This window comes from Acartia tonsa, chromosome 3 (genome assembly GCF_053477335.1).
Source record: "Acartia tonsa isolate MP-2025a chromosome 3, ASM5347733v1, whole genome shotgun sequence".
NCBI lineage: Eukaryota > Metazoa > Arthropoda > Copepoda > Calanoida > Acartiidae > Acartia > Acartia tonsa.
The window spans coordinates 28,955,280-28,983,224 of NC_137262.1; the positions used below are offsets into that span (position 1 = coordinate 28,955,280).

The 27,945-nt window shown below is 30.7% G+C and overlaps 1 protein-coding gene across 1 annotated transcript in view; it reads right to left on the reverse strand.

Annotated features, from left to right (window-relative positions):
- dtn (transmembrane protein 132C dtn) overlaps positions 1 to 27,945 on the reverse strand; it is a 181,912-nt gene that overhangs the window by 51,218 nt on the left and 102,749 nt on the right. The window contains exons 4-9 of the mRNA XM_080153486.1: positions 18,872 to 19,015; positions 18,544 to 18,611; positions 14,570 to 14,638; positions 13,325 to 13,400; positions 9,273 to 9,543; positions 6,236 to 6,313 (exon numbers count right to left, since the gene is read on the reverse strand). Of these exons, the coding sequence (XP_080009612.1) occupies positions 6,236 to 6,313; positions 9,273 to 9,543; positions 13,325 to 13,400; positions 14,570 to 14,638; positions 18,544 to 18,611; positions 18,872 to 19,015 (706 nt within the window). The remainder of the gene's footprint in view (positions 1 to 6,235; positions 6,314 to 9,272; positions 9,544 to 13,324; positions 13,401 to 14,569; positions 14,639 to 18,543; positions 18,612 to 18,871; positions 19,016 to 27,945) is intronic.

Sequence of the window (27,945 nt, forward strand, 5' to 3'; positions counted from 1 at the left end):
AATGTTCGTAATCCCTTAATCCTGAGATAAAAAGAAGAAACATTTCTCCGTTGAATTTCAATTTTTTAGTGTGACTTCATAACTACAAAATAATATTGGATAATTCTAAATGAACAAACAATAACTGAAAACTGTTTATAAATCATTTCCAGTAGAGCTTTGAAACCGATTAATATCCGGTTGATTAGAACCGTTTCTTAGCCATACTGAAAAAATCATGTACAGCGTAGTATTTCAAACAATTTTCCACGAATATTAAAAAAAATCATAAAATCAATACCAAATTTGTTATCCCTGGCCTTAGGCCCCTCCAGCCTAACAAAACTGGTTATAGCTTATAATTTTTCATTTTAATATACGCCGAGAGCTATCTATAATACGATGCGATAAATAACTTATTCTATTGTTTTGAAGTAACATATAATTTTTAGACCAAAATCTTAAAGATAAATATGTTTTCATCTTTCTTTTCTCCTGTTTTTGATGTTGTAGGTTTTTATTGAGTTACCAAACATTTACATAAATATGTTCCTAGAGGGTTATATAAAGTCCATTTTGTGGTTCCATTTGGTTTTCCTTGGTTCATGATTTCAATTTAAGAAAACTTTTAAATATAATTGTATCAAAGATTGATGTACAGGGAAATGACATCTGGAGAATAATTTTTTTCTGGTGGTTAAATTCGTCTCCTTATTATTAATACAGCAAATCTATAACTGGAATATATTCGACCAACCACATGAATATCTTTCCAGTATGGCTTCGAAACCGATTAATATCAGCTGGATTAGAACCGGTTCACAGCCATACTGTAAAGTCATACATAGCATCAAATTACAGAAAATCCTAAAATTAATGCCAGTTTTGTTAGCCCAGGCAACAGCCCCTCGTGGCTAAAAAACTGGTGTTAATCTTAATATTTTTCATTTTAATATCCGCGGAGAGCTGTCTATAATACAATGCGAAAATAGCTATTAATGAATTCTTTTTATCTATATAGATAACTTATCTTCTATACCTATTACAAATATATCATAGTCTCAGACGCCATATTTAAACAAAATTTGTTATTTAATATTTGATATAGTTCCATTTTATTTTTGAATATTTGACTAAAAAGCAAATTTAATGGTGAGTTTGTTTGTGTTCTTAATTTAAATATTTTGAGAGAAAAGTATAAATTTTAAATACTCATAGAATGCCTAAATTAAACTTCAAAGAAAATATTTTCCTTACCCCATCAAAATTCTAACCTTTAATGGGTATTTTCATTTAATTAATGGGTATTAAAGCTAACTTAAATGCGTAATAAAATTTAAGTTTGCATATGATATAACTTTAGTAGCGTAGCTACTTTAAATTAGGTTTTGCTGTACGTCCATTCATTAGAGTAAATTGGCTTATTTACTGAAATATTCTACGGTTTATATATACAGGGACGACCATGCTATTTATTTAGATTGGGGTAAATTTGGGGATTTAAAAGATTAAGGGGTTGAGGGGCGTTAAACACCCCTAAAACATACTCCTTGGACGTTTATGTATATATTTACATGTATCCTTCTTGAAATATTAGTTCGAATAATTTTTTTGCTATTTTCTTTGTACTTTTTTTTGTTATTGTCTTGCTCCCTATAAATATATTTGTCCTTGTCATAATTGTAAATAGTATATTTAGATTTTCTTGAATATTTATTGCATTTTGTAAAACTAGGTCGAGATATTTCAAAACCATTAATTGTTCTATAAACTCAGAAATAGAGGTACAAGAAACTGTGAAAGTATAATCATGTTATTATCAGAATAGCATTACAACTTACAAGCATATACTTTCAAGGGTTGGGGTAAAGAGGTGTTAATCCCCATCAAAAATTGAAACCCCTACCTTTACCTCATAAAAATTTTAGAGATAAATAATATTAACCCTCAAACATTTGAAACTTCTTATTTTACCCACTCAAAATAAAAAGCTTGGACGTCCCTGTCAGAAAGAAACACTGAATAAAAATATTCAGAAAATAATATTAATTGTTTGATCTTTTACAGCAAACTAGCAAAAGGACTAGATTTGATTTACTTATTTCTTTACACCAAGTTTCCAAATGCTAGGTAAACACGCATAAATTTACATTTTGTTCAAGCATTTGTAAATACACACATATATACCAGTATGGCCACGAAACCGAGTAATAACTGCTGGATTAGAACCGGTTCTCAACTCTACTGAAAAATCATGTATAGTATCGTACTACAGATAATTTTCCACAAATAATAGAATAAAAATCATAATTTTGATATTAGATTGGTTAGACCGGGCCTTTTGCCCCTCTGGGATAACAAAACTGGTTTTAATCTGATAATTTTTCCTTAAATATCTGCGGAAAGCTGCCTTTAATACGATAAGATAAATGACTATTTGTATTTTGTTACATTAGTATCTCTGTCCGAAAAAAAGAAAAAACTACTAAAACAAAAATAAAACCTCATGATGTAAAGTAAACCCATAAAAAATGTTATTTACCTATAAAAAGTGTATTTACATATAGTCATCCATTTATATCCTATTATATAAAGAAGTAAGCGTTTTGTGTCTGTCCCTAAGGATCTCGCTAACCGCTGAACCGATATAGTTTTCCATTACAGTGAAGCTTCTTATAGGTCCTGGGAAGGTTTTAAACTATTTTTGGAGAGGGTGTCTTCAACCCCCTCCCCCCACCCAATTTTTTTTTAACTCTTTTAAAACTCAAATTTAAAATGGGAGGAAGTCGACTTTTCCCCCTCCTATCAGTGCCCCTAGAGACTTCTAGGGGCGTAGCCGCTAGTGTGAATATAAAACAACTCAAAAAACAAAATATATGTAAACAAGGATAATTATGTCCATGAACATGACAATTACAGCCTTGTTTGTTGTATTATACGAACGTACAAACGTATATTTCTAATTGAAGAGTAGATTGCATTTAAAAAAATTTAATAGATTTATAAAAAAGACATTTTAAATAATTTGATTAAATGAGTTTGGATTAAGGTGGTGATGGGATGATAGACTATATATAATATTTCCCCCTGAATATACTTAACTCATTCTGTCATTTGTTAGCTTGAATGAATTTAGGGGTAAAATCTAATCTGAATTAGATTGTACATTGCAACAGTGTCTCAACTTTCCCTTCCATATGTAATTTTATTTCTTGGTTTTCATAAGGTAACTATTTTTGTAGGTTTGAAAAATCCTCCAGCAATAAATATGTTTAATGAATGAGTTATGTTTTGTTGACTTTGCCTCAGCTCTCATAATGAATGTACAATATGGATATTATGACAAGTGAAATTTTTGTCAATTCAGAACATCATTTATTGGTCAGTTCATTCGTCTAGTAGAAGGGGTTTGGATGGGGTAAATGGGGCTGATTGGGGGATTGTTATTTTATCCAGCTACAAGTCTCATTCTATTTTAGTACATGATAATCTGGTGTAAGATCCAAGTAATAATAAATCCATTGCTCTCATTATACATTATATCAGGGATAATGGATAGGAAAATAATAGAAAAAAGTTATCTACACCATAATCTTAAATACAATATTAACCAATTACCAAAGGTAAAATAAATCAAGCATAAGAATTGTAGGGACAATAATTCAATTTTTATTGTCCGATCCCTCGATTCCTGATACTATAAGCAAATAGGTAAATAAACATAATAAATGCTCTAAATGCGTACATTAATATAATTCTTTTAGTACCGTATATACTTTACGTTTTATATCCTTCTATTTATACACTGGACCTTATAAAGATTCAGTAGAAATTATCAGTTTATTTCATTTAATTTTGTTATCATATTTTATATAAATACTTTCCCTGTAATAAAACTTTACCAATTAAACCTAACCTATATTATAAATAAAAATTCAAAAGGTGTATTCATATGAAAAATAACTCACATGAAGTAATACTGCATCCGAAATTATAAACGAATGAATAAGATTTATTTTTTACATTATTTTTAGTAATTGACTAAAGGACCAAATTTTGAAAGGAATATGAAAGTTCATACATTGATAAACTAGTGATTTAAAGATAATACCTACTAAAGACTAGGCTCTCATTGATATTTTTGTCCTTGACAATGAGTTTATTGTATATTAATTTATTATTATTAAACAATTATCTATTTACAAAAATAACAAACTTATCCCCTTCACGTATTTACATAACAAGGGGAATACAGGGATCTAAAGGGATAAGACAAGGGCCGATAAATTTATGTACATCCCCAATGATAATACACCTAATTACCACTTCTTTAGATTTCAATTAGTGGCTGAAACGTTTCGTCACTCAAATTTATAAACCAACGAATCAAAATACATGAAAGCCAACCAAGTTGTTTAGCCAACGAATAATATAACACTTTGGGGACCAGTGTATTAAACAGCCCAATGTCCCCACCCTCCCTGGGGGGAATTTATTTTAAATCCACAAAATTCTTATAAGATACAATGAATAAAAAAGGTTTTAAATTTCCACTTTACTTTGTAATTTTATACTTTTAAAACACATCTATCATCAGACCCTTGTTCGGATATAATAGAGGGCACTGTGGGATAGTTTTGAATAAAATAGCGCCTTTTTGATGCACTATTATTTTAAAACTTTTCATCTTTTGCATTTCAGTAGTTGTGGATTCTGGGACGTCCATGCTTTTTATTTTGAGGGGGGGGGGGGGAGGTAAAATGAGGGGTTTCCATGATTTTAGTAGGGTTTTCTAATGATTTTAAAAAGATTATAAGGGGTAAAATAGGGATTTAAACACCCCTTTACCCCACACTTTTTCGTCTATGTTTGAATTTTAGAAATTGATGTTTTTAAGAATGCAATTAAACCAAAAATTTCGTGTTAATTTTTAAAAACTTTGCTTGATTAAATATTTATCTAGCTTTTAAAGAAAGCATTATTTACCCTAGGGTATTAAATACTTAAATATATAAACATATACACGGTTATCTTTATTACTTCTGTCCACATTTCTTAATTTTAGTCCACTGTGTATGATGAAAGAATTGCCTGTAATATTGACTTGTAGCTACAATAGACAGTCCATTAGATATAGTACATTCTATTGTTATATATTTATATATGTGTATTCATAATGTATTTGCTTTTCCATGCATTTTAGAATGGATAAGAAAACCATGAGAAATTATAAACAAATCATGTTTTTAAAATACATATCAATCTATTTTTTTGCAATTAATAGGGAATTATATCCAAACAAAAAAAGCAGTAATTTAAAGAAGGGGATAATAGGATCATTGAAAATTACATCCTTAGGTGACAACTGTGCACAACAGACAAACTGACAGACTATTTGTACACAGTAGCGTACACAAGGTTTGGCCCAGAGGGTATATTTATTGAAAAAGGGGAATGTAGCTCTTCACAATTTCAGTATTTAGGGGGTTCAATATTTACATCCTCCTTCTGCATGCTTTTCGTTTTAAAAGAAAGGTCTATCATAAAATTAGATAAAAAATCAACCTAAGCCTAAAGAACTAGCCATGATTGTTATAAGTAAATAAAATGTAAAGGTGACAAATTTAAAATTCTTGTTAACAAAGGAGATTTTGTTTCCCTTTAGAACAGGGCTGGACAGCAGCCTAGTTGAGACGCCGCTGCGAATTGTTAAAAAATGCGGGGCTTGACCAAACTTGCGGATTTTTAAGTGTTTTAAGAGCAGAGAAATTTCTAAAATGCTGCGGATAGTCCAAAAAATTACCGCTTTTAATTTTCCAAAAATAACCCGAACCGGCTGTAGCTACAATTCATTGAAGTTTTTGCTACGGAGGCTAGAAAATGCATTGACTAACGCGGATGCTAACACTTGCTTTTAAATATCTAAATATCAAATTCATTTCAGCAAAATTTGGAAAGTCACACATTACAAAGCATTTTAACTAAAATCTTTTTCTTTTTAAGAAACCGAATTAACACCCATGTTCTTCGTTGAACAATCAATAGTTGAAATATTTTTTAAGAAAAAACTGAAACAGATAAAAATATTTTTAAATAATTAATAAATATATTATTTTTCTTAGATAGCTCATTAAACTTTAAGAAAATTGAATACATTTTTTCCATATTTGTCAATACAAAAATATCTCTACTCCTATTTTGATTTTGAACAAACCCTAGTAATAGAGGGGATATATTAATGAAAAATAATCCTCACCCATTATCTGTAGAGTTCTGAGTATCCTTTCTAAAAGCTGTGACTGTAGCTACACTTCCTCGTGCATTTAGCTCCACCCTTAAATAATATAATTACAATTAATAACAAGAAAGATATCTTGCAAAGAAGCATAGCAACAAAATAAAAAATGTTATTAACAAGGACTATTTAATAAGATTCAAAGGGGCGAAGCAAGAAGAATAATGTTAGCAGTAGGTTACTATATACAGAAAATAATCAATCCCTTATAAATATTTTATTTCCAAGAACAATAAAGTTTTTTTTTCGAAGGAACATATCAAGATAAAAAATTATATTAAACCATGACTTTTGCTTTGCATCTTAATATAAACATCATGCTTCTCAAATGCTCATCAAAAACAATCTAAATTCTAACACAATTTTTTTAAAGGAAAATAAAAATTAAAGTCATTTTTTATGTTTTATACCAATTTATAGTTTATAGTTCCGAAAACATTTATATTAATCAGAAAATTTTATAGTGAAAAAGTTAATAACCTTTTAAGAAGTTGATATAGAATAACAAAGTTCTGAAAATTTGAAATGCATATCAAGTTTGATATTGTAGTTGCCTATAGTGTGCGCTATAAAGTAGATTATTAAGTCTTAAGACTAAAGTTTCTTAAGAGTTCATACAAAATTCTTATTAAGCATTGAAAATAGGTAATTATCTCATCTTAAATAAAGAATGAGTTAAACCTTTAAGAAAGAGAAAAATGTTATGTACTTCATGTCATGCTATCATAGTATTTATAATCAGAGCTATCAGTCCTCGATACCTAACAAAAGCTTAAATTTTCATACATAACTATGGCAGGTGTTCTACTTAAATAAATCTTATAGAATAAATTAGAAACAGAACGCAAAGGAAAGAGTCTTATTAACGCTCTTCAGTATTTAGTACTGTTGTGTATAGACTCGAACCAGATACCCTATAACTGATTAAATATCAGTTGTTGTAGTTTTATTTGTATTATTTTGGAGTTTTGTGTAAACTCCAAGTTTGTGGTAAACTAGGAAATGTTGGCTTTAGTGTTCTAGCTTGTGAAAGGTAAAGAGCTAAGCTCCACACAAACTTACAAACTTATTATTGTTGCACACTGTGCTCAGATGGGTTGCTAATGGATTTTAGAATTATGGATACATTATTGAAAAAAACTAGAGTAAGAAAGTATTCCTTTCCTAACATAAATGGCAATATCTAAATATCATATAGTTTTCAAAAAAATTACTTTCAGTTCTGAAAAATTATATAAAGCACTTATCCATCTAATTTATTAGTTTCAATGGATAGTTAGGTACAGTATTCTGAAATGTGCATTTGTTGAGTGTGTTTATCCTTACAACCATAACATAGCAATTTCAATAAACAAAAACATAAATATGATTTCAAGATTCTCTCTTTCTAAAGTTTTTATTTAATGTATTTGACAAAACTTATTGTATTTAAGGAAGACGAACAAAGTCCCTTAAAATTCAGCATGTTCATAAAAACGAGGGATTATCCATCGTTTTTTTATGGGTTTTCTTTCCCACTCTTCTCCTCATTTTTATGACGTCATTGAGGGACTTTCTTCCCTAACACTACCCCAACTCAGGTCATTTAGATTTGCAATAATTTGTTTTGCCTTGATGTACACACACTATGGGATAGTATTTGCTGGATATGCAGAAAGTTAACAGGATAAACGCATTTCATTTCATTTCTAACAAATTTTATTAATTCTCTCTTTCACATCTGACGTTGGAAAATTTGTAAAATTTTAATTTTTGATAATATAATTGACAGATAGATAAAAAAGAGGAACATCAAATTGAGATATTTTAATTCTATATACTTATAAGTATATGGATGTTCGTCTGTTTGTGTTTAAATGTGTGTCAAGTAAGACATCATATAAAAAGGTAACAACTTTATTTTTCTAGTAGGGCTTTCAAACCGATTAATATTTGCTGGATTAGAACCAGTTCTGAACCCAATGAAAATATGTATCATTGTTGGCCTGGCATTTTAGCCCCTCGGGGACAACAAAACTAGAACTAATCTTTAATTCTACTATCTGCGGAAAGCTGTCTATAATATGATGCTATAAATAACTATTACTAGACTGCAACGTTTATGCCAATCATAATTGGGTAAGTCAAACTCCCCACAAAAAAGTTAACCCAAAATTTATTTATTCCTTCATAAAAAAATTGGATGATGGAAAGGAGGATTAATCAAATGCCCTGTTCAGCAAGGATGTCTAAGCTTTAAATTTGATGGTAATCAATTTTTTTACATAGAATTTTGAGGGAATTAAAAGTTTGATGGGGTTTAACACCCATATAACCACACCCTTGGACGTAAATGCAAGTAAAGTAAAGAAATAGAAATGCATTCTTGAGTTTAGCATCAAATAGATTTAATTACTTTGATAAACACTTAAATTCACTCAAACAAAATATACAAACCATAGATAAGGGATAAGGATTCTGCATATAGATATAAATTAACTAACTTAAAATACACATGAGCCTTAAATTCAAAAGTGGTCATGTACGATGCTGTGAGTATTGGTGCAAAAAATATGACGTAACAAAAAAATTAGCCAATGAGAGGCCACTATAAATTTTACCATTGGTCAATAACGGCCTCTCATAGGCTAATTTTGTTTTGTTACGTCATATTTTTTGCACCAATACTCACAGCATCGTCATGTACCAGGTTTTTTTCATGTAATTTAACAATTTATTCTGCGCCGCTAGCATCTAAGGGCTATGTATTCAAAAGGTTAAGTATAAAGAGGGCATAAAAAGGTCTAAAACCTAAGTATTATATAGCCCAGGACCATCCACTGATTTATTTGAAGCTTCCCTATAATTTAGAACTCGATCAGTTCAGTAGAAATTGAAATCCTAAGCTTAAGATGGAAAAAAATATTTTCATAAATCCGCAGCAAATAGTGGGAACAGTGTGAATGACGTACGGACTTACTATTACTATATCGAAGCTGCGCCCATAATATTTGTATACCTGATATCCCAGGAATCCGAAGTTCCCTCCACATTAACAATTCTGGCGCCTTTGCGAGCATTCGCGCGCACCACCAAAACTGTCAGCCGACTTGCTCCAGTATCCGCCGACTCGATAAAGTGTCGGCCGTTGCCACTGGCAGTTCCAGAGGGCGTTACCGCAGGCGATAGCAGGCCACGTGACGGCTGTTCCACGAAAACTGGCACATATATGCTGGATCCAGGGTAAGTGGGAGATTGAGGGATCAAGAGGTGGAGCAACTCATCTTCACCTGAAAAAAAATGGATATATCAATAATACATATAATCAATAAACAATCAATTTGAATATATTTAAATGTTATTTTGGTGTATTCCCTTGTGGTTTCTAGCGAGTACTTAACACCCTACCCCTCTTAAATTTTTAATCAAATTGAAAAAGGGGGCGGGGGGATAACGAAACAAAAGCAAAATGGTAAATAGACCATTTTATTTCAAATATTTTTCTATTTTTAATACATACATGAGTAAAACATTTTTAGATATTAGTATAATTTTTTTAGTATTAAATGTAGCGTATAAAACTGATAGATGATAGAGTATAAAAATATTGAAAGGTTGAGTAAATAGAAACTAAATCCCCTGTGATAAACAAACCAGAAGCAGAGCGGATTCTTTGAAATATTTTTCGAAAAAATCTTCTGAAAGGTTTTTAAAAATCCTCGAGATCAATATGAAAAATTCTCAACAATTAATTTCTTAAATAGAAGACAGTTTTATTTATGAATTCTTATACTACATTCTTATTATTCTTTTGACTACATTATTATTTATTTTTAAGAATCCGACTCAGTGATGTTTAACTTACTTTCGTACATTTTGATTTTAGATATATCAACTAAATGTAAAACTTTGGACATTTTCGGTGACATAAAATAAGAAAATATCGTAGATTATAATGTACAAATGTAGTAAAGCAATGTTAAGTAAAATATTTTAATGAAAAGAACACTAATTAGCATTATTTTGTTTTACTGTACCAGTCGGTCATGTCTTATTATAGAGTCAATGCTCTACTTCTAATTAAGTTACATATATACTAATTTTTAAGAAAAGCTTAAAAGTCAAGTATAAATAAAAAAAATGATGAAGTCCATATCTGTACATGAAACAATTTGTAAAGCAAAATTCAAATTGTTTTGTGAGTTTTTAATTCAATAAAAAAAGTAAATCTAAGAGTGTTCTTTCAATTCAATTGCCAGCCCATTCGTAATCTCATAAATCCTTCAGCACTTTATACTTTTCATTCAGATATCATATATCACTTTTACCAATTTCACATCTAGGTAATATATTTTATTAAAATATCTTTTATATATATACTTTCAATTTAGTTTAAAATAGAAAAAGTAAAATAAAAAAATTTTGTTGTATTTTCAGACTTACAGATAGACACCCACGCACACACACACACACACACACACACATCCTGTTTCTTAAATATTAGGATATTAAATATATATCCTTAAGGGTTTCATATGAAATAATTTCATATGAATATTATTATATTCTATAAATTTGCTGCTATTATGAAGTATCAAAAGAATAAAGTGTAATTTAATATCAATTTGAATTTAGCAAAGCCTTCGACATTCAAAAATACAACAATACTTTTTCTAATTTATTAACGAAGCAACTCTATACCTATGATTTGTCAGTACGTTGATCAGTAACTGGTTTTCACTTGTTTTTTTTATTTTGATTATAACAATTAACTGCTCTCAAATTAAATAAAAATAAGTTGATGCGCTACTTTTGGACATAATTAATAATTATATTTGTATCTTGTAATTCTATCAATATTTTTGTAACAATTGTTTGTTAAAATCTCTCGACTCTATAATAAGAAATCGTATTAGTATCTGAATAGCTTCAGATTAAAGGGAATTAACAATTAATTCCTTTACATTAATTCCAGACAAAGACGAATACAATATTCTCTATATTATTGGAGTCTTTGGTATTGGTAATCTCAAAAATAGTTTAACAATGATGATTTCTTGGAAGATTAGGTACAATATTATAAGGATATCATCTTACTAATTTTTAAAAAGATTATCTTATCAAACAAAAGTTACACTTTAAATGTAAAAATTCAGTAGTCTATTTTTAGATTAATAATTTTGGAATAGTTGATAAGATCATCGTAGAGGTATATTTATTGGTAATAACCATTTCATTGAACGATCTTTCTTTGAAAACCCTAATTGTGCGCCTGTTTATAAGCTAAGGCATTCCTATGTTTCATAACAATTGTCTCTCCTTTTGAAAATTCTAGTCTACATGTTATAAGGACCACCACTGCTGAATGTGTATAAATGTATCTGGAATACTAAATCTATTTATACAGTGTGTCCTATAAAAATAAATAATTTTATCACAAAAGATCTAGTCCGACCGCCATGGATGTTATGTAAATAATTATGCTCCTTAATAATGGGAATGTTTTTAAAAAGTTTCAGCCTTATATCTTTTAAAGGAGCCGAGAAAAACACGTTCCCCCTATTAATGTCTAACGGACTGACAAACGGTTGGAATTATAGAGTAGATTTGCTACTAACAAGTGAGTAGAAATATAATTATATAAAATTTTGTTGGCCACCCTACTCTCGTAATATACATTACTAAATATTAATATTATAGAATATCTGGAGATAAATCATGTTTATTATTATACTTTAAGCCTAATAAGAGAACATTATATATTATTATTATTCATATGAAAGATGTATTAGGCATGTAATACTCTGGTTATTAACTATATCAAAAGAAAATGACTGATATTGATAGATTACAATAGTAGAAAGGTGAAATAAATAAATATACCTTTATAAATTTTTGGGAGATTTTTACAAAAAAAAATTAAGATGATAAATTAGAACGAAAAAGGACTAAAAAAGAAAAAAAATAACAAATAGACGTTCAAAGGGGAAGGTAAACGGGTGTTTACCCATATTAAACCATTGAAACCCCTTATTTTACCCCCCTCATAAAAAGCGTTCTTCAGAAAAAACATATATGAAACATGAAAAAATAAATCTTATGATTTTAAAAATGCAAAAAGTGCAGGGAAAATTTAACAGAATGTATGACAAATATAGGAAGAGAAAGAGAAAATAAAAAGGTTGGAAAACAAGAGTTTCAAAAAACAGATTACATTATCTAAGGAGATATATTTCCTAGGAATTACCCTTTCTTTAAATTATTGTTTGAAACGTTTATATGATCTACTTAATGAACCAAACTATAAAAATTCAATAAAGTCCCCTAAAGTCTTAAGCCAAGTTTCTATTTAAATAAAAATTTTCTTTTTCAATTTAAAATTTAATACATTTCACCAATTCTTTGTTAGCACAATTTCTCACAATTAAAGCTATTTCTCCTATCTTTTTAGTATGTACTCCTTGGGTAGAAATTGCAGATTGCAGATGTCAGCAAATGTTGAACTAAATTTCAAAATCTTTCAACATTTCTCAATTTCAATTAATCTCAAGAAAACAAACATTTTCACAATTTTCTAACAAATCTAATCTTTTATATTTTTGAAAATTCATACTTAAGAAAGTATTTAATATCATCCTCCTAATAATCCTAAATATTTAATATTTAGATAAAATCCTTGAACATATTAATGAAATATGTTCAGTACATTAAGTATATCAAATAAAATATTAGAAATTATTTATAATATCAATATTCAATATATGATTAAGAGCGAAGTTTCTTTATTGCAAGGGCATGTTATATCTGAGAACAAAAGTTTAGAATAGGAATATGGAGAGTACCACGATTCTTCACAGATAAATCGCTGCAAGAAAAAAATAACCTCCACCGAAGGGGGGTAGCTACTAGATAACAATTTAACGCTATCACTAATTTAAAAATCTACGGAATATTCAATCTCTCAATTTACATTTCCTCGAATTTTCAATAAAAAAAAATAGTTGTATTATAGTTTACTGTTCTTTACTTAAAAAACTGACAGCATTATATTGGATTGATAATGTTATTTACCTGCAATTTGTCTGTATCCAGCTTGTCCGGTGGTCAGCGGTACCTCCCCGATCAATTGTCTTCCCAATACAGCAACCTATAACATGATATATTCAACATACAATACAAAGAAAATTGTTCTCTACAAACAGAGAAAGATGATTTAAAATTCAGTTAATATGTTTTCAATATTGTGGATGTTAATATTGAGCTACTATATTTGATATTTCATTTATAATTTTTATTTTAATTAATTTTTACTACATTTTTGAATTCCAGGTTAAATTTTTAGCTTTTGGTTGACAATCCTTAAGTCTCTCTATCTGTGCATCAACTAAACCACACAAAAACCACACACACACACATACCCACTAAAACACACCTACACCCACACACTCACTCACACACACACACTCATGTGGTTTACTAATGCTCTTTTAATCTCTTCATAGACATAACTATAGAAAAAATTTCCCTAATTAGCTAATATTTAGAGACTTATTTTGTGTTCAAAATTAAAAAAAAAATTTAAAAAAATTTAACAGTTAAGCATTATAATAAAGTGTTTTGTTAAAAATGTATAAAGATTATTAGTAACGAAACCATAAAATATTAGGCAAATTGTGTAAAAATTATATATGAAATACAATATACAATATACATATATATTTCGTATCTGTCAAATTTCAAAATAAACAAATAAAAATAAATAATCTTTTTATTACTTTTTTTTACGTAAAAAGATCAATTATTATTGGCAATGTATGTTTATATTAATTTTAAAAAAATATTAAACTATATCAAATTTCCACTGTGTACAGGTATAAACCCATCTTAGAGGTTTGACTCGCTCAAACCACATCTTAATCTTACAGGTTGGGTTTTAGTTGATCTATTCATTTTATCCATTAAAAAAATATTTTAAAAGTAAATTGTTCTGATACATGCTGATAATTAGCTGAATAAATATCTATGTAGATAGACAAGAAAAAATCAAGATTAGTTATTTATCTAATAGTATTGTAGACAGCTGTCCGCGTATATTAAAATGACAAAATTTAAAGACTAAAACCAATTTTGTTAGCCCCGAAGGACGAAGGCCCGGGGTAATAAAAACTGGTATTAATCTTATGATTATCAATTTAAAATATTTGTGGAAAATTGTCTGTAATACTATGCTAAACATGATTTTTCGGTATGTCTGACAACCAGTTCTAAACCAGCAGATATTAATAAGTTTCCAAGCCATACTAGAAAATAATTTACCTGATTTTTGCCGCATTGAGCCTGGATTGAATAGGAGACACTGATCAGCTGTTTCGGCTGCTTACCGACCTAAAAATTTTTAAAAAAATATTAATGATGTTTAAGAAAGATATCAATAAATTTGATTTTGTGTCTTTCTATAATCAAATTCAAATACATTTACGAAGCTTCCCTTATATCATTAAAGCACACCAGCAGTTTCCGAGAAATTTAGCTTCAGGCAAAAATACCTTACTACTTTATACTATAGGATATACTTATTATAAGACCCCCCGAGGCTAAAGGAAAAGCCACTAGAATCTAACCAGCTTCTACCAATAACGAAATTAAAACGGTAATAAATTGCGAAGCCTATACGTGTTTTTCAGCTGTCGTTGGGGGGGGGGGGGGGGGGGGGGACACATCCTAAAATAAACGACCTCTCTATTTGCCCCCCAAATATTATTTTAAATTTATTTCGCTTGTTTGTTATACCTTATCTCTAGTATCCAACAAAAGAAAGTTGGATGAAAAGTTATGAAATTTAAACAGGACTTTATAAGAAGTGAGTGCAATCTGCAAAGATAATGGATTTATTATTGCATGGATCATACACCAGATTATCACGTACTCTACTAAAGTGAAACTCGTAGCTACCATTCCCCCCATCTACCCTATTTACCCCTCCCCTTCTACTGGATGAACGAACCGACCAATAAATGATGTCCGTGTTAGCAACCTAACTTGACGACAATTTTTCCCATGTCATTACATCCACGTGTATTCTATATCCATTGCAAAGATTAATCCTTAAATAATTGTCTTTGGTTGGCTTCTTTCCTTTTTATATAGTTTGCATTAACAGTCTCATAACATCTCTTAGGTAAGATTCATTTTTAATAGCTGATATACCTGTCTTTAGGTCTAATAGGATTGTTTATGTAAAAGTTAAAGACCTATCCTATTAGATAGCATAGACGTTCAAGGGTTGAGGTAAAGGGCTGTTTATCCCCCCCCCCCAAACTTTTAAACCCAACTCAAAATTAGGAAAAAAATACATAATATTACCCATAATACCTATGAAACCTATCATTTTACAAAGCTTGGACGTCCCTGTTAGATAGGTATACTGAACTTTTCCATAAAACATCTAATGAAGCTTTTAATTACACAAGGAATTTCAAAACAGATCAAAAATATAAACAACTTTATTTGTAAAAAGATCTGATTTAATATATAAATAATTTTTTGAATAGTGCCCCCTTAAAAGTTAAGCATAGTTAAATTTAAGGCCTTATCTAACAAAGTAACTGCATCTAGGGATAGGATTAAGATTTCTACAATATGATATTAATAGCCGGTTCACAGTATAATGGGATATTATGGGATTAGACAATGAACGATAAAATATTGTACACCCTAAATTTAATACTTCAATATTACTACTTTTTTAGAAATAAATTTATTGATGGAAAAGTATAGACACTGCTTGTTTCCCCAAAATTTCTGAGTATAATATCTTAAATGTGAATTTTTAAAATATTTTAGTGTTTGAGGTTGAAATCATTAGAAGACTAAAATTCGAAAAAGTGTATTTTCATGAAAAGGTCTAATGTAGATTGTAGATATACTTTACTATTTTTCAGAATTTTAATCCCCATATCTGGTGCATCAGAAATTGTAAGAAAAAGTGAAGGCTAGCCTCTGAATCATAATTCTATAGTTCTAGGAACATTCTATTTTTATAAAATATGATTAAATTAAAATTAAATTGTCATTTTTTAAAATTAATAGCATTCGAACAAAGCGCAAAAAGAACAGTAGCACAAAATGGGTTCAAAAACAATCATAACGAAATGCGTTTGGAAAATTTATGTATCGCATCGTATTTTGGACAGATTTCCGCAGATATTACAATGAAAAATAAAGATTAAAACCGGGTTTCTTGCCCTAAAGACCCGGGCTAACAAAACTGGTATTAATTTATGATTTTTATTTTGATATTTGTGGAAAATTGTCTTTAATACGATGCTATACATGATTTCAGTATGGCTGATAACCGGTTCTAATCCAGTTGATAAAAATCGGTTTTGAAGTTATAGTGAAAAAATACAAATAAATCCCCCAAAGGCTAGGAGTGCAACTTATTATAGTCAAAAAAAGCCTTGTTTACTTCTTAGAATGTTTAAAGGATAAATATACAATAAGACCAAAATAATTTATATATTTTCAGCCATCTTTTGTCCAATAAAATAGGGATAATTTACCTAAAAGTTTAGAATCACAAAGGTATAATTTTCGAAAGAATACAGAGTGTTTTTTTGTCTACAATATGACATAGAGAAATTATTTTCCTTCTCATACAATGAAATGACAGAAAATTATTGATTAATAATATTAGAATAATATTCTGTTATCAATTGACTTAGCCATTAAAAACTCTCTAGTGGCTTTGTCCCTTGCTACAAGTTCCTTTGGTAAAGGACAACGGAGGCAGAAAAATAGCCTAAACCCATCCAAAAGCTTCAATTCTAAAACAAAATAGCCAAATAATTAAAAGGAATTTCTCTAGAAGCGAGAGCTTAATAAGTTCATTAGTCAGCGATGTCATTACGGATAGACAAAAACCTACTAACATTACATAAAAGTAAATATTTTGTCTTTATTTTCCAACTAGTAAAAAAACAATCCTTGTTAAGTCCAACCAACAGAAGCGTGAACAGAATTCAGAACACAAAATAACTTACAAGTTATGGAATAAATGCTTAGGTAAATCTTCTAAAATTGGACAAAAAATAATATAATACTAAGATAATTTTTTTTCTCTAAAAAGCTGCTTCGTTAAATAATGTATAAGTGTTCTTTATTGATAACAATCAAAGCATGCTTTAAGCCTGGAAACAAAATTTTGGATATTTTATGACGCCTAAAATGGTGTTGAATAAAATTTTAATTTAATATCATTTTAACTACATTCTTTTCTTATGTTGATATTGTAACAGCCCAAAGAAGCAGGACTCTTAAGATTGCCCCTCCTTCTTCAAGCGCTCCTAGAGGCATCCAGGGTAGTAGCCGCTGGTTTGTAAATAAACTGGCCGGCACCCTTATCCATGATTGAAAAGCCTTTCCCAACAAGTTTATAAAATTTGCCAGGTATGGCACAAAACTTTTATCGGAAATTTATATGGGACACACTCACACACACACAGAAGCTGAGAGGTCCAAATATAGAAAAGAAATATAGGTTACAAATATTTATATATATGTAGTTCAATTATATAGATCTGAATGGGCGTTTAAACAAAACTGCCAAAAAAATCATCAAAAATTTTATAAAGTCAGCCACGTTATTCAAAATATGGGTTAAATTTTTTTTTACAACAATTTCTTAGGTTTGCTTTCTTTTTTGATTAGCAAAAAAGTGGATGGCAAAATAACTTTTTTATTTTTAATTTTGTCCAGTCTTGCAGTCAGGTCATGTTAGTAATTCAGGGACAGGACGGTTGGCATTTAATTCATTCACCCCCCCCCCAAATTTTTCTGTGTAAAATTTTACCCCTATAGCTTAAAAATATTAAGAAAAACAATAATCTATTTGTCATTGTCCTCTCCCACCCTGGCATCTGCAGTCCATTTAGCTTTTCAGAAGTGCATTTTTACCTTCTGGTTTAGACACATAGAATAGATCCTTTTGACAACGTAGCTATTCCAGAATTCTTTTTTTCTTTAATCAACATTTGTGAAGCTTTTTATTGTGGAATTAATGTCTATCTATTCTATTATATGAAATAGTAGGGTTTGCTAAGATCTAAATAATCATTGAATATATTAGGTTCTTTAATTAAGGGAATTTCCCCGGAATGGGTTTAGGCTATTTTTCTTGTCACCTTGTTTTGCTTGAATGGCTACCCTAGCATTACAGACAGAAGGACAGACAGACACAAACACTTATTAAGTAGTTTTTCTACTAAAATACACCAATAGAAAAGGTTTACCTTTGAATTAAGAGGGGGCCACCAGGTTGAAGGAATTACAAGCTCTCCAAGAAAATTATCAACATCCCCTAAACAAAATATTTTTTACTCAATGATTTAATTGTATGTCTGTCTTTATTACAAACTATGCATACATTTATATATATTCAGCTGTCTATATGTCTGGCTGTCTGTAGGGAAGGTTATTTTAGCCAGCTGGTAGTATCACTTTAGGAGAGTACATGAAAATCTGGCACAACATCCAAATAATTATATATCCATTCTGTAATTAAATATTTGCCCATCTATCTAATCATCTACCAAATTTTTTCTTTCCATCTATTCTTACCTTTAGGAGAAGTGAAGGATTGAACTTCAGTTGAATTAGACTCTTGTGTGGCGTGTAGAAGGACACACAATGGCTTGCGATGACGAGGCTTCCCTGAAAAAACGACTCGCAGCACAGGGTTCTCCTTCCGCACCTCGGTGTTCACTAAAATAATAAAAATGTTAAGAATTAAAGTGTTTTACTTATGTGGCCAAAGATCTCAAAGAGCTATATTAGTGAGCAATAAACGCATTTATGTTATTTTTATACTTTTAAATATAAACTTTTTACTGCAAAATTATTATTATTATAAAATATAAAGCCATTAAAGGCATGTAATTGAAATATATTAGACAATTCTAATTGTCAACGAATAAGGATTATAAATTTATAATCCTATAATTTTTTTTCATAGCTTTCAACAAGGAGCTAAAACAATATAGCAGTATAGCCAGTAAACAGCAAATGTATGATAAACCACACTAAATTTTACTTTACAGTTAATAACTAGTTATAGAGTTACACTATAATTAGACCCTATAGTAATGATGCAGTAACAAACCAATAAAGTTTAAGATTAGAGCGGGCAGGGGTTAAAACCGTATGTTTACGAGGTGTTGACCTTGTGCCGGCTTTCAGTTGGGTCATTGTATATCAGCCAATATCGTCGGAAATATGAATACAGCCAAGTCGATTAAAAAGAGTGGAAGCAATTTGCTAGCAGACGGAAAGGTCCTTAAAAGGGGTTCAGGTAGTTTTCTGGTTATACATCTTTACTATAAATTTATTGTTCTTATAATGGATCAAAATTTCTACTTTTATATACGAAATTATGCTACAGAGAAGCTTTTTTTACTGGCAGACAAAAATAGTTGGGCTTGGCTCAGTGATAAAAGATTGAATTAAAAGGATGTCAGAGTTAGAGTGGTGAAAAAGCCACCTTGCAATTTTATACTTCATTGTATGCCACGGATTGGGGATATTCAATAAAATTTCAAATATGTTGAAACGATATTAGTTGTTTATCGCATCGTAATATAGTCAGGTTTTCGCAGATATTAAAATGAAAAAATAAAAGATTAAAGCCAGTTTTTGTTAACCCAAAGGGACCGAAGGCACGGGCTAACAAAACTGGTTTTAATTAAATGATTTTTCATTGTAATATTCGTAGTAAACTATCTGTAATACGATTCTATACATAATTTTTCTAATACAACGGAATGGATATTAGTAGGTTTCGAAGACAAAATGGTAAATGCTATCCCCTATCTCTGGTGGCAGTCATGAAAAATTTGCATCAGTCTTGTTGAGAACAAACACTCATACATTCAAAGCATGCCAACATTACAGTTAAATTAGACTGTTCATAAGTTTTTTTTTATTTATGTTCTGTTTTATCTAGCAAACTTTTGACACAAAATTGTACATAAATATGATTAAAAATTGTTTACATACAAGGTACTGTTTAATTAAGGACCTGGACACATTTCATCCAAAAATGATACATTTATTTATAACGATTATAGACTTTCTAAATAGTTCAATACCTGTTACATGAATCATCGTAAAAGTTTGGAATCGATGGGACAATTCTAACATTAATTAAAGCTAAAAATCATCAAAATTCATTTGTCGAATTTGCCATTTTTAAAAAATGATTTGAATTGTCTAGGATTTTAGTCTCTCGCAGTTTCTAAAATCAATAGTAATTGACTAATGTATTTTCAAAGAGCAAAATGAAAGCTTGTCACAAGGACAGATTAATTAGGATGTGGAGCTACTCTATATAGTGTGACCGTACGTCCTTCCATTCTTTTGACTGGCCAACTGCTAAACACCAAAGATGTTCAATAATAACGTCTCTGGCAGTTTAACCACAATCTAACCACAAGTCGGATAATATATTTTATAGGTGATAATTTTAATAACATATTATTTCATTAATTTGTAATGTTTACAATTAAATTTTGGAGTATTATGATTTTTATTCGCTACATGGAAATTGTTGTTCTTGTTTTTATAAAAAGTAAAAGAATTGAATAATAAGTATAGGTGTAAAGTTAATCTTAGTAGGTGAGGTACAGAAAAGGTTAGGGAGGGAGAAATAAATCCATCAAATAAAATACAATGTTGCTAAAATGAAAAAAATATTGACAAAGAATGTATAAGTATAGTACAGTAGTAAGAAGTGTTCTTTAAATTATAAATAAATATTGTCATAAGGAATTACCATTTTAAAACTCCGCCAAAGAAACAAGAAAGTTCCATAAAATAAAGAATTTTGCAGTAAAATCAGTACACCTATCCGTTTCACTTGCCCCCTCTCTCATGAATAATTCATAACTTATATAAAACAACATTAGGTGGCAAAAAAGCCTTGTTTCACAAAATCTCTATGGAAAATATAAATTCAACTTGATTTCTAATTTTAAGATTTAATTAATAATATTATCAATTGTAATTTGAGCATTTTTTTATATCTGCTGAATTGTGATTTTTAAATGAAATAAATTTTAATTATATTAAATTTATTAGTTTTATACATTTATTTAAATCAATTTTATATTTTGTTTGTTTCTTATATATTTTAGGACAAAAAGCAATGTTTATTTTTTCCTGTAGTCGTCATGTTAATTTTAACTTTTTGCTAATGAAATGTTATTCTCAAGTTACAACTTTTTTATTGTTTGTGTAAATACAAGGGACATTTGTTTATTTCTAGTTTTTGGTGGATTTTTTTTATTGCGAAGCTTTTCTACATCGTGGGTGTGCGAATTGTCTTATGTTGACGTTAAGGTTATCAAAATATCGCAACAATGATGTGTTCCATTATTCGAAAAGTAGTGTTACATAGGACAAAAGGTCCAGTATATCTCAAATTTATAGCCATGTTTTCCTAATTAGTTAATTCAGCCTTTATGGATGTTGTCATCTTTGTTTATTGAGTTCTTGTAGACCTTTTTTCACAAGACTAAATACAAATACCTGAATAAATTAAGATAACAGTTTGTTAAGTACCGCAGCAATGAGTAAAAAAGCTTGAAATACAGTTTTTGATGTATAAGGAGTAGCTACTACATAACTATAGTACAAACGACAACTGTCAGTATCAAAACAACTTATAGCTATATCATCCTTTGAAAAGTAAAAAAAAAAAACATAAGCTACTTGCAATTAAATACGAAATATTAACTATTTTATACATATTCAGTAATTTATTGCCAATACCTGTTATTTATCTACATCCATTAAGCATCACTAAGTATAAGTAATTATTCTTTAGATAACTTATATGCTTTAGAATCGAAACTTTTTTTCATAAGAAAATATTTGTTTTCTTGGAAAGTAAACATCTTACATAATTTATTACAAGATGAAAAATATTTTGTATGAGAAGTGAGAGAATGAATAAGGTGTCTGGCCATCACCAGGTATTTCAGGGATAGGACAATCAATAGATAAAAAAAACACCAGAAAATATTAATTTTCATATAAATAAAAAGAAAAAAGAAATAAATTAAGCGAAAAAATCACACGAAAAATTTTAGGATTTTTTTGTTGATGAAATAGGTGGATTAAATTTTGAAATTTTTTTTTATGTTTTATTACCCTTTGGCCAAATAAAATTTGCCAAAGAGGGCATTCAAATATGTTAAGATAATAATTTTATTTTCATTTCAAATTGAACAAATTCAAAAATTTAAGAGCTTTAATTAAAAAAATATTCAGCCAAAAACTGTTTTATTTCGTAGACTAACAACCCTTCTATTGTGCGACCTTTGTCAAAGAGTTGCACCTTTAAATAGGCCATAATAATCCCCTTAAATACTATCAGTACTAGGGTCTGAAAACTTCAGGGGAATTTTTGCACATTAAACTTCATGACTTTTAACGCCTGAAAATGATCTTACTCCTCTCAATTTCCAAATGACACAACAAACCAATTATGTTCATTTATTATACGCCTACTCAAAATATATCAAGTATATAGTGTAATTAAAAATAAGCAATGAAATTCATAATTAGCAATAAATTTTCAATAACTTTATATAATAACTAGCGACTACGCTCCTAGAGGCATCTAGGGCACTTAATTAGGGAGGAGTTGAATTAGATAACTAATTTTTTTCTGCGGGCGACTTCTCTTTGGAGGGTGGTGGTACCCTCCCCCAAAATAGTTATAAACCTTCCCGGGACCTATGAGAACCTACCCTGTAAAGGAGAACCATGTCGGTTCAGCGGTTAGCGAGATCCTTCGGTACAGACAAACCTCCTATTATAAAGATACCTAATTATAATTGTCATAAAAAAATACCCTAGAAATCTATACTTTTGTGTTGTTTTATATAAACAGAAAGCCACCCACGTATACAAAATGAATAATAGAAACTTTGAGAGAAAAAATAGTTCAGACAAAATTTCTCATTTTTGTTTTAAAATAAAACTATGAAATGTTTAAATTTCATAATAACAATAGACGGTCGATTTATATCTCTAGTAGTATTTATAAATATGATTAAATCTGATTATCAAGTGAAAAAACAATGGATATAGGATATACGTGAATATTATGTCAGGGGAAACTTGTCGTCAATTTAGATTGCTAACATTAAATTTATTTAAAGGTCAGTTCGTTAATCCCAGGGTGGGCATACAAAAAACCCACCCAAAAAAACCCACCCAGGGTTTTTTAAAAAACCCATTGAAAAAAAACCCAAGGATTTTTGGGTTTTTGAAAAAACATTGAAATTTCACGTTAAAATTTACAAATTAAATCTCTATTTACTCAAAGACTAGTATCTAATAACATTTTAAAACAAATTTTACCTAAAAAACGTAAAAAAATATAAAGTAAAGGGGGGGGGGGGTAATCAAAGATTAAATGGCATTTAGAATTCGAATTTTGATCTGAAATTTTGCATGAATAATCCTTGGTAAGTCTATTTTCCCTAAATCGAACAAAAAATTGGAAAAGTAGTGGCTAACGGCTGGCAGCTCAGATGTTTTGCCATTTTTCGGCTATCTTAAGAGCAAATTAGTCACAAAACCTATCTCCACATAATACTTTTTGTCGCTCAAAAACTTTATCAAACGGTTCTAGCCGGTTGCTGTAGGTACTAGAAATTCTAAAAATGGTTATTGCTATCATTTAACATGAATTTAACCAAAATAATTTTAAAAAGTAGATTCCTACGTAATTAATGATGAATTTGCCCTCAAAATAGGAAAAAAACGGCTAAACGGCTGAGCCGCCAGCCGTTACTTTTTCCAAATTTTTGTTCGATCTAGGGAAATTAGACCTACCAAGGATTACTCATGAATAATTTCAGATCGAAATTCGAATTCTAAGTGCTATTTAATCATTGATTACGAGATGGTTGCATTAAACCCCCCTTATAAAAATGATGCTCTACTTATTGTTCAAATGTTTATGAAATTACTTTCTCTCAAAACTTAATTTCAGAAAACGCTTTGCTACTAAATTGATGATATATAAATTGTGTAAATTACATAATCATAATTGATTTTTTAACTAAAACATAACAATTTATGAAAGGAAATATTTACAGTGGCGTGCAGAGGGTTTTATTAAGGAGATGTAAAAAGGGGAATACCTTAATAATTTCTGGGAGGGGGGGGGGAGGGGTGTTAACAGCTTAGGAAAAGAGGAGGAGGTTCAATGTTTTGAAGCTTTTAACCTCCCCTCTCCCCCTTAATAGAATATTTTGTGCACCGTTGCTAATAAGGGTTTATAATTGATCGAAATGTCAGTTTTTTTCATTATCTATCTTGTTTATTGTGAAATCTTGCTTACCTATAACCTACAACAACATAAACATTAATATTTCATCAATATATCAAATGTATTTGACTCCTAAATGAAAAAACCCAATAAAACCCGAAAAAACCCAATAAAACCCAGGGTTTTAAGGGTTTTTACGGGTTGGGTTGGGCTTTTTTAAAAAACCCTGGGTTTTTCCCCACCCTGGTTAATCCAGTAGGAAAAGAGGGGACGGGAATACGTGGTGGATGTGGGTGGATGTTACTTTAGCCTGCTTAGATTATCGCTTTATGAAAACATCATTGTTATAATATATCGATTGAATTTGTATGTTAACGCAATGCAACTAGGGCCAACAGAGATTTTAATTGTTTAATACATTTTAAAAATTTTCACAGTTTTGTAAGCCCACCAAACTAGTGAGTAAGAAGAAAGTCAATATTTTGATACCCTAAATTAACAGGGATCTAAAGGGATAACACAATGACCGGTAAATTGATGTATATCCCCGATGATGATACACAAAATTAACCCTTCTGTAGATTAAAATTATAAGTTGAAACATTTAAACACCCAACTAAATGAATCAACTAATCAATTTTCAATAAAAGCCCCCGATTAAAAAATTTTATATTAAAACTTTGGGGACTCTTGTAATTAATAAACAGCCTCCATGTCCCATGTGCCATATCCCCTCCCTCCCTGCTAAAATTAATGTTTGTGTGAACATTTTATTTTGCACCTCTCCAGCATTTTCTTATCAAATAAATCATAAAAAGTTCTTATAACAAGGACAATTATATCTTTTTAAATAGAACTTATGACCTTTTTTTGTAAGAAATCTGATATTACTTAAAGTAATTAAACTAATTATTATAAATAGTCATTTAAGATATATCAAGCCTTCGATATACCAAAGCACACAAGGAAATCTTGACAGAGGCTAGACCTACGCCAACAATAAATCATAAAAAAGGTCTACAAAAAAAAATCCAACAGATGCTGGTAAAATGATATTGATTTTGAAATATTTAAAAAATGAGAAAACATGGAAATGATACTAAAATCAATTGCAGTTCAAATTGTCAATTTAAAAATATTTTTTTCAGTTGTTTCTGTCATTAAAATGTCAAGTCACAGGAAGATACAAATTTAAAGTGATTATTTTTTTTATTGTTTTAATGGATTTAATTTGCACTCGTATGATGGAAGCAAACAATTGAAAGAATTTTAGCCACGTAACATTAATAGTAGTAAGAGTTTAATGTAATGCCTTGACCGAAATGAAAACTTAAAAAGACGCTTTCTCATATATATTTTATTTTATGTGTAATGAATTAAAATTATATGTTGCCAAACGAAAAATTTCAATCAGCAAGGCCTTTTTTCAAGAGATAGTTTCAAATTTCTACAAAGTAATCATTTATCTTGAAAACTACCCAGTAAATTGTACAGTTAAATTAATACAATTTATTGTATATTAAATAATGTTAAATTTTCACTTTAGTCTTACAAAAGTAACAGGATCTGTATCTATATGTGGTATTCGGCAACCGTGAGCCATGCCTATGGCACCCCTGATCTGGGGTTCGGTGGAGGGTCAACGGCCCTCCCCCGAGTCCTGGGGAAGGGGTCTAGTGACCCCCTCCCTACGCTTAGAATTAATGATTGAATCTGTCATGTTTATTATGGTTAACTGTATTCTTAATTCTCCCCCACCCTTTTCAGGGATGGGGGATCATTATTGCCCAAACTGACCACTGTATATGTATTATTTATGCTTTTATGTTATGATTATTTATTCCTATCCATGTTATTATTGTTTGTTGTATATAGCTTCAGTATCTTTTAAACCTTCAATAAAGTGACAACTGAAATTAGATGTTGATCATTATCTAGTGAAAGCTAGAGAAGCGTAGCTTCTCTATAGTAAGGTGTCCACGTCTGTCACACTGCCGTAATCTAATTGAACTCCGGTGTCTGCCATTTATCCTCGGCGGATACCACAACTTTGGTGACAGCTGTGTGAGATTACGGCGAACCACAAGTGTAGAGCAGACGCGCATCTGAGGCTAAGGTACTCCCAGCAGTGAATCTGGCAAAACTGACGCAAGCAACCTGAATTACCCACCCTGGACAGCAAAGTTTAACTCTGCATCCGGCAGTTGTGGAAGCGAGACAGCGAAATTCGACGAATAACCGCGAGCAGCGCTGATATCTAACGGAGAATTGAGCGCCAAAAGGGCTGAAACAGGCCTGCGGACCGGCTGAAACAAGCCAAATAAGTGTAAACGGCTGGAAATAGGCCAACTTTACTGCAAGAAATAGCAGGATCCGAACCAGTGGCGCTAGCAGGACGGGACATTCCCTGCCGCCATCAGCCGGATTTGGATCAGCGGCGCTAGCAGGACGGGACATTCCCTGCCGCCGATAGGCTGAAACATGCCACATAGCTGCAAGCTGCGAGCTAACATACGAGTGTAGTGCACCAGAACAGAGAAAAACTACGTCAACTCCGAGTATCCTGAGAAGCTACAACGCAGCCACCCATCTAGAAAACAGATATTATATCACATTTGCAGGGATTACCACCCTAGTGTGATGGCCAAACAATAGATTTATGAGCAAAGCTTGGCAAACAAATTGTTGTGTTGTGATAAATCTAAGAATAGAACAGGCTTGGATTATTGTGTATTGTGATAACAGCTAAAAATAGAACAGAGTTGGTAAACAAATCTGTTATGCAATTGTGATAAGGACAAAAATAGAAGCTAGATGTAATATAATAAAGACCCTGATATACAATCAAAACAATCTCAAGCCCACAGCACAACAACAATACACCCCTTATTCCAAGGGAAGGGGAGGGGCCCCTCTCCATTGAAGGCAAATACAATCAGGGTGATATAATAGATAAGCCTAGGATTAAGAAGAAAGGCCCTATTACACCAGCACACAGTTACCCCCCTCCCTCACAGGGGGAACGGACGGAGTTACCCCCGTCCCCTCACGCGCTTCCCCCTTCCTACCCACACTAGACTAAGTCCGTCTGTAGTGTGAGGCTAGCGATCGGACACACAGAGCGCCATTCACGGGTAGCGCAACAGAGTGCGGAAAATATCATAAATCCAACGGACGAAGCGGACCAATGAGAGAGCGAGTTGAGGGGTGAGAGCGCGTTTTCCCCGTGTGCGCGGATTTGACGGCGCGGACGCGCGTTACAAGGACAGGAGATTCCACGCACACACACACACACACACACTCACACCGGAGCGGAGCTACTCCATAGCATTTAACAGGGGTATTTTAGCAA